Source organism: Marmota marmota, unplaced genomic scaffold (assembly GCF_001458135.2).
Source record: "Marmota marmota marmota unplaced genomic scaffold, marMar, whole genome shotgun sequence".
Classification (NCBI taxonomy): domain Eukaryota; kingdom Metazoa; phylum Chordata; class Mammalia; order Rodentia; family Sciuridae; genus Marmota; species Marmota marmota.
This window is the reverse complement of record NW_025999853.1, coordinates 36477652-36492772: the sequence shown is the minus strand read 5'-3', so window position 1 is coordinate 36492772 and position 15121 is coordinate 36477652. Positions and strand designations below refer to the sequence as shown.

The window sequence follows — 15121 nt, the reverse complement described above, 5'->3', positions numbered from 1 at the left end:
AATGGAAATAAGTGCTCTTGTTAGCAGTTATTTGCTAATAAAGCTGTGCAAATTTGTGTCAAATGATAATGAGACCCTCTGAGATTTTCAGTAATTTTATACCACTGGATTTTTTTGTTGTTGTTGTTGTTTGACTTGCTAACTGATATTTGCTTTTTCTTCTTTTACAAATAGACTTATATTGATTGATTGTCTTGATAGTCTCTCTAGCTTTTAGCTTTGATTAAAATTAATATTAATTATCCTAGTAGCTAATTGTGATCACCGTGCTTACTGGTATTTACTAAACTGTCAAATAGAAAACTTTAAGAATGCTTACAGAATAAGAGTGTGATGTTTTTTGAAATACCAACTCTCTTTGTGTTACTGTTTACTTCACTTTAGCAAAGTAGTTAGAAAGTAAATCACATATATAAATTTTATTAAATCAACCAAATGTGCCAATTAAGTGGCAACATTTAGTCTTCTCAGCCACTGAACTTTGTCAGTAACATCAGCATGGAAAAGGAGTATCAAATGATTTCAGAAGTCAAGAACATTTTGCCCAAATTCAATCTTCACAATTAGACAAAATTCTTTTAGAGATTTTGAAATTTAATAAACTCTCATCTCTCTCTCTCTCTCTCTCTCTCTCTCTCTCTCTCTCTTTCAAACTTTATTTTTTTAAAAAAAGAAATATATCATTCTCATCTTATTTGGAGAAATTCACATGTAAAGATCACAGTCTATTACCACAAAATTATTTATAAATGCTTTGACTGACTTTAAAAGTAAATTTATTTTCTATCAAAATGATCATTCCAGAGTTATGATTAATACTAAATTATTTCATCTCCTCTCTTTGAGCATCAATCATAATGGTTCTTTGAGCCCTTTCCCTAGTATGGCCTTCAGGGTTTGTCCCCTGATCTTTTTATACTGATTTAAACAACAAAAACTATGAATTAAGAAAAAAGTATCTACTCCCTAGAAGATGGAGTAGTAAATGCTATATTTGTCCTTGGGTTAAGCTCCAGTAATTGTTACTAAATCGTTATTTTTTTCTATGGTATCTTTTCTCTTTCAAAACTATTTCCTAAATTTGCACTCCATAATAAAAATACTGCTATTTAGAAAAGTGACTTGTTTCTTTTCAGCCACTGGGCTGTTACACCTTTTGTCATCATCCCAGTTCAACCAAGGCTAAATGTATAATGTCAGGCAATCACTGTTTTTACAAAGGTCACACATTTCAGCCATTTTTAAGTCTTTGTCTTGGGGCATCTTCAACTGATAGAATAAAATATAATTGTGTCTGATTATTTTTAAGGTACCCCTATCTTAGAGTTATATTTACTTTGCTTCCAGATTTTTAATTATTCTGAGCACATTCAATTTAGGGGCCCAGGCAAAGCACACACACACAATGATAGACAATGAAATGCTGGTTCCCAGATTCACTCCAAAACTCAACTCAAAATGGATCAAGGACTTAGGTATACAACCAGAGACCCTGCATCTAAGAAAAAGGAGGACCTAATCTCCATCAGGTAGGATTAGGCCTCAACTTCCTTAATAAGACTCCTGTGGCACAAGAATTAAAATCAAGAATCAATAAATGGGATGGATTCAAACTAAAAAGTTTCTTCTCAGCAAAAACAATCTGTGAGGTAAGCCTACATCTTGGGAGCAAATCTGTAAGCCTATATCTTGAGAGCAAATCTTTACTCCTCACACATCAGATAGAGTACTAATGTCTAGGGTATACATAGAACTCAAAAAGCTAAACACCAAAAAAACAAATAACCCAATCAATAAATGGGCCAAGAACATGATGAGATACTTCTCAGAAAAGGATATGCAATCAATCAACAAATACATGAAAAAATGTTCATCATCACTAGCAATTAGAGAAATGTAAATCAAAACCACTCTAAGATTTCATCTCACTCCTGTCAGAATGGCAGCTATTATGGATAGAAACAACAATAAAAGTGTTGGCGAGGATATGGGGAAAAAGGTACACTCATACACTGCTGGTGGGACTGCAAATTGGTGCAGCCAATATGGAAAGCAGTATGGAGATTTCTTGGAAAATTGGGAATGGAATCACCATTTGACCCAGCTGTCCCTCTCCTCAGTCTACACCCAAAGAACTTGAAAACAGCATACTACAGGAACACAGCCACCTCAATGTTTATAGTAGCACAATTCACAATAGCTAAACCATGGAACCAACCTAGATGCCCTTCAATAGATGAATGGATAAAAATAAATGTGGCAAATATACACAATGGAATATTACTCAGCAATAAAAGAGAATAAAATCATGGCATTTGCAGGTAAATGGATGGCATTGGAGAAAATAATGCTAAGTGAAGTTAGCCAATCCCAAAAAACCAAATACCAGATGTTTTCTTTGATATAAGGAGGCTGATTCATAGTGGGATAGGGAGCAGAAGCATGGGAGGTACAGACAAACTCTAAATAAGGCAGAGGGGTTGAAGGGGAAGGGAGAGAGCAGGGATAATTAATGATGGTGGAATGTGATGATCATTACTATCCAAAGTACAAGTATGAAGACACGAATTGGTGTGAATATACTATGTATACAACCAGAGATATGAAAAATTGTGCTCTATACATGTAATAAGAATTATAATGCATTCTGGAAAAAAACAAATAAATAAAATAAAGTTATTGTGTCCATCTTAAAAAAAAAAAGAATCTTTTGCTGTCTCCAAGGCTCCTCATGCTTTGGCTTCTTTCAGTTGCTAATACCTTTGCCTGTACAGCTTGGCTCCTTCTTCTCATCTTGCCTCTCTTACCTCATCCTATTTCCCCTCATTAAGAACTGTCCACTCAGTCCCCAGTCATATTTTACTGTGTCTTCAAGCAAAAAGCCCCATATTCCATATTTACTCCAAACCCTAAGAAAGTTTAAAGATCTACCATACTCCAAGGCCTGAACTTTCTGAGAAAAGCAAAATAAATTTGGGCATTTCATCCATTTTTAATATAAGACTCAGAGAAATAGGTTTTGTACCTATAACTTCTCTATCATCTATAGCACCTCGAACTCTCTAATTTGCAGCAAACTTTAGAATGAATGGTTAGGAATAATTTTTGCATTTACATATTTCTCTTCAATTAGTATTTCTAACAAACAGAAATTCCTGCATTTCTATATGGCATATTTCAAGTTCTCTCCCAAAAGAAACCAGTATGATTAGTTTAAATGACCATATGCATATCTTAGAGATATTTCAACATCTGGCCCTACTTTGCAAAAAATTAATTTTGAAAGTTACATCAGAAAAGAATGCATTTGAAAACATAAGGTCATCGGCATCTACAAGAAAACCACATCAGTGGGACCGTTAAAATTTTTACTTAAGTAAACATTAGGAATGTGACAAATTGCTAATTTCCGATGAAGGATCATAAAATTCCAACCATGAACTCTGGGTTGAGGGTAGATGGAGGGGTAGAGACAAGAACATTCCCTAACCTCAAACCACCCCTCCTACTGCCTAGATTTTGATTTAAAATACTGGTGTCACGTGTTGGCTAAGAAATAACCAATGATCTTTAAAACCATTGCTTTCAATTTTCTTGCTGAAAGACTCCATTTCAAGATTTCTTTCATAGAGATTATAAAACCCAAGACACGTGCTGCCAGGAAGAGCCCCTGAAGGAAGTTAGAACTGTCTACCTGAAATCCACAATGTGGGAAAGACTTTGTGTTATCAGAGAAACAAATAGATATGGCAACCATAAAACCATCGGAGCTCCTCCAGGAAATTGGTGACGATGTGGTATAGACCTCTTACAATTGACCTTGAACCTCAGTCTTAAATATATAATCCCAGATCTATGATAAACTCTTATCCTAGATTGTCTTTATTATTTGAGTTTAAAATTCAGATCTAGGGGCTGGGGATGTGGCTCAAGCGGTAGCGTGCTCGCCTGGCATGCGTGCCGCCCGGGTTCAATCCTCAGCACCACATACAAAACAAAGATGTTGTGTCCGCCAAAAAGTAAACATTTAAAAAAAATTCTCTCTCTCTCTCTCTCTCTCTCTCTCTCTTTAAAAAAATTCAGATCTATTGCAAATTCCTGTTATTTAATTTTAAAAAGGAGGAATTAACAACCACTACCAACTTTGCATACTGCTTTTATGCAAGAAAGACATATTTTTTACTGTTTTGGAATTTGAAGATTATTATTGGTTTTGGTGCTTTGGGACATCTTACTACAATGGGAGCCATACATTTATTAATATATTGATAGTTGGTTTGTTTAAAAGGACCACATATATTCTGTATCATAGAAAGAAGACAACAACTGCAGTTTTCAGAACTTCCTGGAGAAATAACTGATTACAAGTCAGGGCAGGAAAAAGCATCTTGGAACATGTTGATATACCACATAATGAAGAAGTTGCCAAAGTTATTAGAATCGTGTCAAATAGACTCAGAAGTCAACCTGAAGAAGCTCCTAATGGTCAAACATGGAACAAATGGCACATCAATAAGGATAAGAACTATAATGAAATTTACCTATTATTTCATAAGGATACTTAAAGACAAGCTTATCACTGTTGAAAACTGGTTAACTGAAGATTAAGAAAGAAGTATTTATGCTACTTTTTATTTAATTATGTATGATATACACATAATTAAATTAAATTTCAAACACACACACACACACATACTGAGTACCATTGGTAATCAAAAAGTAAATCAGTAAATGAGAATATTCTCCTTATAGAAAATTTTCCAGGTAATATGTGAAGAAAACTTGATAGAATTAGAATATCAGCAATTTTAATCTCTTAATGAACTAAAAATGGAGCACTTGAGCATCATTACAAAAATGTGACACATCTTTCTGATGAAAGAATACATTATCACTTATGAGGTAGTTATACAAAGAAAAAAAACAAATCTAAAACTTATCAAACCATCTCATGCAAAAATTAACTTACAGATTGTACACAAAGACATATTAAATTACACTTTAAGTACACAAATAGAAAAACTCAGACCATAGAAAAATGTGATAAGCCAAACAGCACATATCACTATATAAAATTTGAAGGGGGAGAAAAAAGATGATGTGGGAGGGATAATCTACAGATTAACTACAAATGACATGAAAAAATATCAATCAATCACAATGTGTGGACTTTATTTGGATCAGAATCCTAACAAACATTTCTGAGGCAACTGGAAATTTGAGCCCTAGATAGATATTTCAGAATTGATTGAGAAATTCTCATAAAGTTTTTAAAGTATGATAATTATGTTATGGCTACACTTTTCAAAGAAGTATTTTCTTTCAAAGATATGTACTAAAATATTGATAAATGAAGTGGCATATATTTAAGATATGCTTCAAAATAGCAGGGGACGGGGAAATGAATGAGTATGAATGGAGAAAGATTGGCTGTGGATTCAAGGCTGTTGGGGCTGGGTGATGGGGTCACTTAGCCTAGTTTATCTTTTGTGAATGTTGGAAACTCTCCATAAAAATCAGCTAAAAACAAAACACTAAGCCAAAGAACATAAGCATTTGCTTCTTTATATTCTACTCCCAATGTTTTAAATATTTCAAGGAAAGAAATTTATCAGAACTAATGTTAAAAAGTGCATACGTGCATGAGCTTCATTTAATATTTTCAGAAGCAGCCCATTTTTTGAGGGAAAGAAGAAAGAAGAAACCTTCTTTTTATTTTATTTACTTACATACTCATTTATTTAATTTACCAGTATGTCATCTGTATTCATTAGGGCTACTGACCATTAAATGGAAAGTTATTCTATGCAATAAAGCTGTACTCATGTAGTTAAGTTTAATAAAGTTCATCATTATTTTAATAGGGTATAAATTTACCAACACATAGATACTGGCTTTCTGCTTATTAAAGACAACCAAATTCAAAAGCAAAAACAGTTCTATTCTCATTGTACCATATGATCTATTTTTCAATTCAGAATACAACATGATTTTTCTTATTTAAGCACTTTGGCTATTCTACTAATTTACTTCTGGACAGTTTTAAAGCTGTATTATACATAGTAAAAATGATAAGGTCAATTATCAACATCCCAGCCTACCCTTTCACACCGTGTTTTTCCATTTTCCAATGTTAGATGCTACTTACAACTTACTTACAACTTAGTCTACCTCAATAGGCTTTCAAGAGAAATATAATTTGCTAAATACAAACCCTGCCACTTAAAAGTAGGTTGATGACACATCAAAATTCTAACTTTTAAAATCCTCAAACATATCCATTAGCCTAGTTTAATCTTCTTGTGATTAAATAATTGTATTATTTTCCCCTAAATTTTTTCAAGATCCATTGTTTTTCCTTGAGGCTCTTAAAATTATCCTCTTCTCCTGTCTCTCTCATCCCACAACTAGTTAGTCACCTGTTTCAAACCCAAATGTTAAAGGAAAAAAATCAGGAGACAGGCTCTCGGTGAATAAAAGCACATTTTCTCCAAAGAGTCCTAAACAGAAAAGCCCTGATTGATACATAACTAAGAATAATTTTCCTTTAATTAAGGGGTATTTTTCCTCTGATTGTTTTTGCAACGATATCAAAACATTTAAGCAGTGTTTATCCTTACAGATCCTGAAGTGCACTTTTTTTTTAAGTCATTGGCTTATTTTCAATTGCTGAAATAACCAAAGAAAGAACAATCCAAACAAATACATGGAAAATACATTTTCCTCCTCATCCTATTTCTCTAGTATAGAGTCTCTTCTTATTTATGATATTTATATCAGGATCCCCTTTCTTGGATAAAATTGATAATTAAAAGAAAAACACTTACCAAGAACACGAAGTTGAAGATAAACATAGAATATTTTACACAGGGATTCGCACCTGCCATTTCGAAAAAGAAGCAGGAATCCAGATACACAGTGAAACTAATTATTCGTTAGAAGATTGTCCTTCAGTATGCTCTGGAACTATTTGCCTGCAGACAGTCCTGTGCCCACAGCCTCAGAGCATAAATAGAAAGCAAAGAAGTAGACAGGGGGGAAAAAAGAGAGAAAACTAGTTATTAAAATGGATAAAAAAATTAACCCACACATTTAAATATCCCAAAGGCTATATCCAGGCCAGTTTGTGCTTTTGCTTGTCATGGCTCCTGAGGCACTGGGCCAGGATAGTTATGATCCTTTCTCAAAAACTGCCTCCTCTAAAGTAAACAGATATCAAGTTAAGGGAGGGTTGTTGGAGCAGAGGGGAGAATGGCACAGCAAGATAGTAGGTGGTTAGACTTCAGCCTTATTTTCCTGCCTTCTGTTTGGACCATAGGGAAATAGGTCGTTTTGCTCTCACGTAAAGGGACATTGTGTCTCAACTCATTTTTGCATTGTATTTTGTCAAAAATACAATTTTTTCCCCCAAATGCAGTAAAATGTGTGCTAAAATTCCAAGCTTAGGTAACCTTTTATCATTAATCTCAGAATTGTGAAACAACCATTACATGTATCTGCCTTCCAAAGCTTCTGACTTTTTCAAAACAATCCCAGGTAGCTGCTTTAACTGCATCTCAGTGGCAGGAGGTGGAGGGGGAGAGGCAGCCTTGCCTTTAATGTAAGATCATTCCGTTTTCATCTTTATTTCTTTACAATGCAAAAAAATAATAGTAATAAATAAAATTCCCAAAAGCTACTCTCTGACTGCTCCATTGTTTCTTGTTATAATGTATATCCTGTCTTGATAGCTTGGTTTCTTTTAAAGGCGGACACTGTGTTTTCTTTCTTCTGATAGATTATGTATAGCAATAGCTCCATCCCACTAACTCAGTTTCTGGATTCTGGATTCTCTTGGACCAAAAAAATCAATTAATTAATTAAAAATCATATGGAAAGGCAGCCATGGATCTGTTGACTGTAGATTCTACAGTTTATTTCTAATGCTAATACAAAGCAACTGTATTCAGATAAAGGCAAAAAATCTCTGATCTAATCAGGGAGGTTTAGACCACTTTGCATAAACAACCTGGGTCACACCAGTTTCCATACCCTGACTCTCAAAGGGAGTTCCCCAAATAAAAAAAATTTAAAAAATAAACTTTATATTTCAAAAAATCATTGAGGAAATAATTCCTTAAACTCTTTATAAATTCTATACAATAAGCAAGCATGAACTTCTTTTTTTATGGTTAAATTTTTTCTAAATATTTATTTTTTAGTAATACCTTTGTTTTATTTATTTATTTTTATGTGGTGCTGGGGATTGAACCCAGGGCCTCGCATGTGCCAGGCAAGCACTCTACCGTTGAGCCACAACCCCAGCCCAAGCATGGACTTCTTCCAAAAGAAGAATATTTTTCTAATTTTCAATAACATAAAATTCTATTCTCTAACAGTAAGAGAATATATTTCAGTGCATTATTGGCAATAATATTTAGTGTTAAAGGCCAAATTTAGAACTAGTTCTAAAAATAACAATGACTTAATATTTAAATCATCACTAACACTGCCCATGTTCTGTGCTGCTTCCTCCTAGGAAACTGAAATAATTTTATACACTTCTTAGTGCATATGAGATAATCCATGAGAGAAAAAAAGAGTTTTCAGTTGAAAACCAAAAGAATCTGTAGTCCCCAAACAATTAGATATCACATAGAGATAAAATTAAAAGAAAAACATTTTAAATGTTATTTTGTTGACAGAAATCTAATGAGTACCTACTTATCTTTGGTTTGGAATAGATTTCCTGGTGAACGCAAAATCTCCTTAAAGAGAATACAGTCTGTAGTTTAATCATTCTTGAATGCTGAAATGCAATCAGTGGGTGTGCTTTTACAGGAAAATGACTCTGTGGAATAGAACTCCCAGTCCAATTCAAAACCAATATGGCACAGTTCCTTCTTGTAACTTTCCTACCCAGTGAATGTTCAAATCGCATGGTACTTGCCCAAGCTAAATACTGTAGCGTCAATTTGTATTCTTCTTTCTTTCTTACCTCACATCAATAATTCCCCGTAGTCTGTCATGCTCCTAAATTTCCCTCATCCCTGTTTCCTGCATCTCACCCTTTAGCCAATGTCTTTATCAATCTCTGGGTCTTCTTCTCTTATCCCTTCCATAGAATCATAATCAGTTTCCCTGACAGCTCTGCCCCACCAGCCCTAGCACGCCAGAATTCATCTTATCAAAAGCCAATCTAAGAATGGTTTCTTGTTACTTATGGGAAAAATTTCAAACTCCTTGGGATGCACTCGAAGCACATGGCACCCAACTTGCAGAACTCTTTCCTGCTGCCTCCACTTCCAGCACCTCCATAAACACAGAATTAGTTCAGTGGCCTCTAGCATACTATGGTCTTTTTTGCCTCCATGTCATGCTGTTCTCTCTTTCTGGAATACCCTTTTCTACCTACTCTACCTGGTGAATTATCACAAACACCTTTTGGTGCTCAGTTCCACTGGCACCTTGCCTGCAGAGGCTTCCCTTCCTCATCTGCTGCCCTGGCTCTGACCTCTCAGTCCTCACACTAAAGTGATTTGAACAGACCTTGACTCTGCGGTTGCCATCCTATATTCATTTATTTGTGTCTCTCTCCTATTTGATTCCCTTATGCCTGAAAGTCAGAGATCCTTCTTTATGAAGCCACAGAAGCTAGCATTGGAAATAACAGTGCCCAGCTCTCCCGGAAATTCAGCTAGTGATTCCCTCACTAGCTCATAGTTCTCTAGGGAGGAAATCCATCATTAAACTAGGTTTAGTTAGCAGCATGGACACTTTGGCAGAGAAAAGAGAAAGAGAGATCCTTTATGCTCAGGGTACAAGAAACGATATGAAGAGGACCATCAGATGCCCTATAAAATTATGGTACTTTCTTTAGGTCACCAGACAAATCAGACTTACATTTGGGACTTGTTTGAATTCACCCCCAAAGTTCATCTGTTGGAAACTTAATCCTCAATGCCACAGGGTTGAGAGGTGGCCCTTTAAAAGATAACTAGGTCATGAAGGCTTTACCAGCATTATTGTGGGAGTGGGTTTGTTAGAAAAAGGAGTTCAGCCTCCCTCTCATACTATTTCTTCATCCTCCCCACCCTCCTGTGTGCACAGTCTCTCCACCCCCTCCCCTCTCTCTCTCTCTCTCTNCATTCTCTCTCTCTCTCTCTCTCTCTCTCTCTCTCATACACATACACACACACACACACACACACACACACACACACACACACACACACACACATTCTTATCCATCTGCCTTCCACTGTGGGATGATGTATCAGGAAGGCCCTCATCAGATGTGGACCCCTTGACCTTGAATTTCCCAGCCTCCAGAAAGAAATCTATCCTTTATAAATTATCCAGTCTCAGGGGTTTTTGTTATAGAAGTGCAAAACAGAGTGAAACAGAATTTGATCCAAAAAATAAACATAGATAGTTGGTTCATACTTTCTTCGTGGTATTATCTTCCCCTCTATAAGATAAACTCAAAGCTTCATTCAACAAATGATATTTCAAATGCTATATTAGGTGCAGAGACATAGCAGTTTATAAAACAAGATAAAAATCCCTGCTGTGACAATGCCTATTGTGAGATGATAATTTCTCTTTGTGTTTTAGTTTCCAAAATCTAGTAACCCAAAGTACTTTTCAACAGAATAGGTAGTTTAAAAAGCAAATCATGTGTTTTAGAGAAAAGATACCTTTCTCTTTTATATTATAATTCCTCCCATCATAACTGTCACTTTATACTATATGTTTTAATGGCATTGTGAATTATCAATTCATTTTCTCAAAGGTTGGTAACAGTAGGAAGAAAATAATATTAAAATTCCCTACAACTGTACTTGGGGGTGTAGAAAGAGCATCAGGTCCTGCATTCTAAACACTTAGAGTGAAGAGTTCTCTTTTAGTATTTCTTATTTTGGGAATCCTTTTTTCTTATTTCTGGAAAACTAAAGTCGCACACTTCTGGGCTTTGTGGTATTCTCATGGGAGCAGAGCCTTGGCTTCTGCTGTCTTCTAATCTGATTCCAGCCTTCCTGAGATCAACATTCTGCTTTCCTGTGAGCTTACTGCTCTGCATAACCTAACCAGTGTATTTCACAGCCCGGCTTATAAAAACTCTTCATACATTTCCACTCAGCATGGGAAGCATCTGGCATGAGAATGGTCCCCCTTCTCATTGTGCAGGACATTTTAAAACAGCAAACTGTACTCCTAATATTAATTCCAGCTCAGAAATAAAGTGTGACTTAGAGTTGCAAGTATCCACTATCTAATAGCCAACATTCTTTCTTTCCTATAGATATTTTTATTCTAATATTCATTATTCATACCTACATATAAAGCTACCATTTAGGTCTTATAAGGAAAAACATGAAACTGTGGATTTAGAAAAACAAATTCTAGATCACCAAAATTGGTTGGTGTTTATGAGTAAAAATTGAGGCAAAATAGAGCAGTGATTAAAAATGTAGCTTTAGACCATAATGAATTAGAGTTGCCTGTGCATTCTTACTAGGCCTCACTACAATGATTATATTCCTTTTATATTTACCATAGTTTTGGGAAGTTGAGGTAAAAAAGCCAGAGATGCTGGGTGAGGGTTGGGGTCAGGTCCTTATTTTGACAGTCCCCAAAGCATAGCTTAGCCACCCTTTCCATTGGTGATCTGCTTGTTTGGAAAGGTTCATCTTAAATGCTTTTCCAGGAGCCAGAATGTCAATTTCTTAGTTTTTTTCATGAGAAAAGTATCCAAAACTTATCCAGCGTAAGATAGTGCCCTATTCAGAAAATCCTATCCCTATGACACAGTGTCACAGAGGCCAGAGCATGCACAGGTAGTGTCTGGGGGATGAATTCAGTTCAGGGTCAGTAGATGTTTTGCAGAGATTGGATAAGCTGTTGAGTCTAGAACCATCCCAAAATCCAATAGTCAAACCCTCCCATGGAAGCTCTCAGTGGTCTTAGCATCCTCTTCCTGCATATTGCTGAGATACCCCCGCCCCCAAGTCTTCCTTCTCAAGGTCACCTTGTCTATACTCCACTCAACTCTTCCTCTCTGTGATCACAGTCTATCCCTAGACAAGGTCACATGATAACTTACAAGGTTTTCCTTTACCAAGCTGTGATTGCAATTGAGCCCGCCCTCGAAGATCACCTTTTAATTGCATTTTCAATACTTCTAAAATTCTTTAATTATGATTGATTGATTTCTTAGTCCTGCTCTATTATTTTGTTAGCTGATTTCTCAGAGGTCAGTTTTATTTTTTCTTCTCTTCAAATTAGGACTTGTGCCCAGTGACTACAACACCCAACAAGAGAATAAAGAATACAAAACAGGGCCTTGTGATCACCAGCCCAGGAGTCTTGAATAGTCTATTTTTGTGCCAAATTTTTGCCTGGGTATTTGCTTTGTAAGTTTGAAGTTTAAATACCAACCTGTTTTTCTGTGAGCTGTCTGAATTGGTCCTTTGTTTAGCAAGTTCACAAGGTACACATTAGTGTCTGGATGTGATTAGTTTCTAAGTTAACAGTGATTAAGAGGTAGGGAAATGAGTAGGGGCCACCAACACAGAATTTAAAAGTGAAATAATAACAATAATAGAGTAAGGTGGCGAAATTTAAAGCTTGTATGGGACACCAAGTTCTCAAACTGAAAGAACCCAAACAAAATGTTACACTGTTACACAGGCTTCTCTCATGACTAGTCAGAAATAAACAGACATTGTACACATAACATAAATTAGGATTCACAAGTGACTAATTCCAAATTAGAGAGATTTATTCAGCCTCACATGGTGAGAATGTATCACACAGCTTGTCTGGTTCCCAGAGGACAATAAAATAACAGGAAGTCATTATAAAGGTCACTTATGAGAAAATCCCAAACCTCCAATTTACACCTTTGTAAGAAACAACAAAATATATTCCATATAAACTCAGGTAGAAAATAATTCATTCTCTGGTTTAAATAAACATTTTTTCAAACCACAAAGAATCCTATTTTAAGTTTTTCTTGAGTACTGAGAAAACTTGATTTTCTCTTAATGTGAGAAGATAAAAGATGTACCAGGAAACCCATGGCTGAACACTTAACCATTATTCTGAGGACAGAGGACAATAGCCTGGTTTACCTTCACTTCCTCTAAATACACTACCCCAATTTCAGTCATATCAAGTCAAAGTTCATGTCTTTAAGAACACAATCTCCAAATAACAGTTTTTTTAGAAATCAGTAGTAGAAAGACTGTTTCTCCCAGAACTCTCTCTTAGCTTCTTTCTCCATTTATCGTTAGACATTTAATGCTTACTTCTCTGACCTTCTCAGTAATTCTCTTACTTATTAACACTCTACTTGATTCAAAAAGTGCCTCTCCAGAAGTCAACCATGTGAGGAAGTCAGAATTTTTTTGTTTTTAAATAGCTACTCTTGGGAGTCTTTTGAATGCCCAGGGGTAGAACCAATCCCAGAGATTGTTTTGCTGTACAGAATCACATTGATCTCTAATTTGTTTGGCCTACATAAATCATTAAACCTTCAGAAAATATTCCAAAGGAGTCCCCTTCCTTATTTTGTTGTGTTTTGTTTTTACACATTGTAGAAAGGACCCAAACTCTTTCTGAATACCAATTTATCATGCCATGTTCTTACTTGAAGCTTCAGAGAGCCAGGAAATTCCTGTGAGTACTGTGCTCTTTTTTTTTTTTTCTCTTTGTTCATGAGTGCAAAAAGGTATTAAGCCAGATGGACTGGCCTGGCCAAGACCCTCCAAATGGAATGTGCAAATATGGGAACATATTCCAGGATTTCTGTGCTGGTAGCATAGGACCTGATGCATAAGTATTATCAGCCAGAAATGTCAAGTTTCTCGAGAATCACTGTATTTTCAGCCAATACCCTGGGAGCTTTCTGAGAAGAAAAGAGTTCATAAAGCAATTCTCTGTGCAGCAAAAGATTATGTCACTCCCCAGCTTTGAACTCTAATGGATTCCCATCACTGTTAGAATAAAATCCAAAACCACTTAAAATGGGCCCTTGGCTGCCTTTCCCACTGTGCTCACTCCCAATTTCTTCCCTCTCATGCTGCTGCTGCCCCAGTGGACTCCTTGACTTTCTAAATGTATTCCTCTCTCAGGGCTCTCCCATTTCTTCTTTTCCCTCTTCTGCAGTGACAGATGTTTTATCCTTGTTAGATTACATGTTGGTTTACCTATTATTTTCCTTTGGATTTCATTTCTGGAATTCAAACATCAGGTCCAGGGTATTTTCTCTGTTGTTCACTGCCATGTCTTGAGAGCTTGGAATATAGTCAGCACTTAAATATTTCTTCAATGAACAGATAAATACCAAAGTTATCTAAATACCTGAATTGATTTTGAATAATAATAATAATAATAATAATAAGCATCTATTTGTATGTACCACTATGTTCCTACTTCTAACATAGTGACTGGCAGATTATAATCACCACTATGTGCTTCTGCATTGCAAGAGAAAAATAAAACCGACACCACACTAACAGACCATATATTCTATCGACTTGAGACAGCAAACAAACAATACACAAATAATTATACAAGGAATCACCTTGTAATAGCAGGATCCTGTGTTACTAGGTAACTGCAGGAACTCCTTCCCATCAGGCGGAACCTCTCAGAGGTGACATTTAAACTGAAGCTGCCTGATAAAAAAAGTCACAAGACATGCTCAGACCTAGGGCAGCATCATAGACAGACACAGGTGACAGCACAAAGTCTCTAAGGTGAGCACAAATGTGTCAGGCTAGAGAAAGATGGTCAATGTTGGTGTAGAGTAGGAAATTGGTATGAGTTCAGAGAGGAAGGCCTTCAGTCCAGATCCTGCAGAGTTGTAAGCCAGAGAAAAAAGAATGAAGTTTATAGAAGAATTATTAGATATGAATGCAGATCTGGAGCAATAAAGTGATACGTTGCAGTGATTCAGGAAGGAGATGACAATGGCTGGTTGGGATGAGAATAGTAAAAGAGGAAGAAATGGATTTAGGATAAGCTTTAGAGATGAAATCAGCATTGATAGTGATGGAAAGTGGGAAACACAGATGCCACCCAGATTTTAACTTGAACCACTTGGTTGACATGGATGCCACCAAAATAGAAAACT

At 35.9% G+C, this 15121-nt stretch overlaps 1 protein-coding gene across 3 annotated transcripts in view; it reads right to left on the bottom strand.

Annotated features, from left to right (window-relative positions):
* Tspan8 (tetraspanin 8) overlaps window positions 1-14286 on the bottom strand; it is a 34109-nt gene extending 19823 nt beyond the window's left edge. Inside the window, exons 1-2 of one of the 3 annotated variants that reach the window (XM_015482609.2) lie at window positions 14193-14286; window positions 6828-6999 (exon numbers count right to left, since the gene is read on the bottom strand). In XM_015482609.2, coding sequence (XP_015338095.2) covers window positions 6828-6887 — 60 coding nt within the window. In that variant the 5' untranslated portion in view covers window positions 6888-6999; window positions 14193-14286. Of the gene's footprint in view, window positions 1-6827; window positions 7217-14192 lie in introns of those variants that run through there. The other 2 variants (XM_048805096.1, XM_048805102.1) reach the window with 2 other exon arrangements.
* Between the last annotated feature and the right edge of the window lie 835 nt (window positions 14287-15121).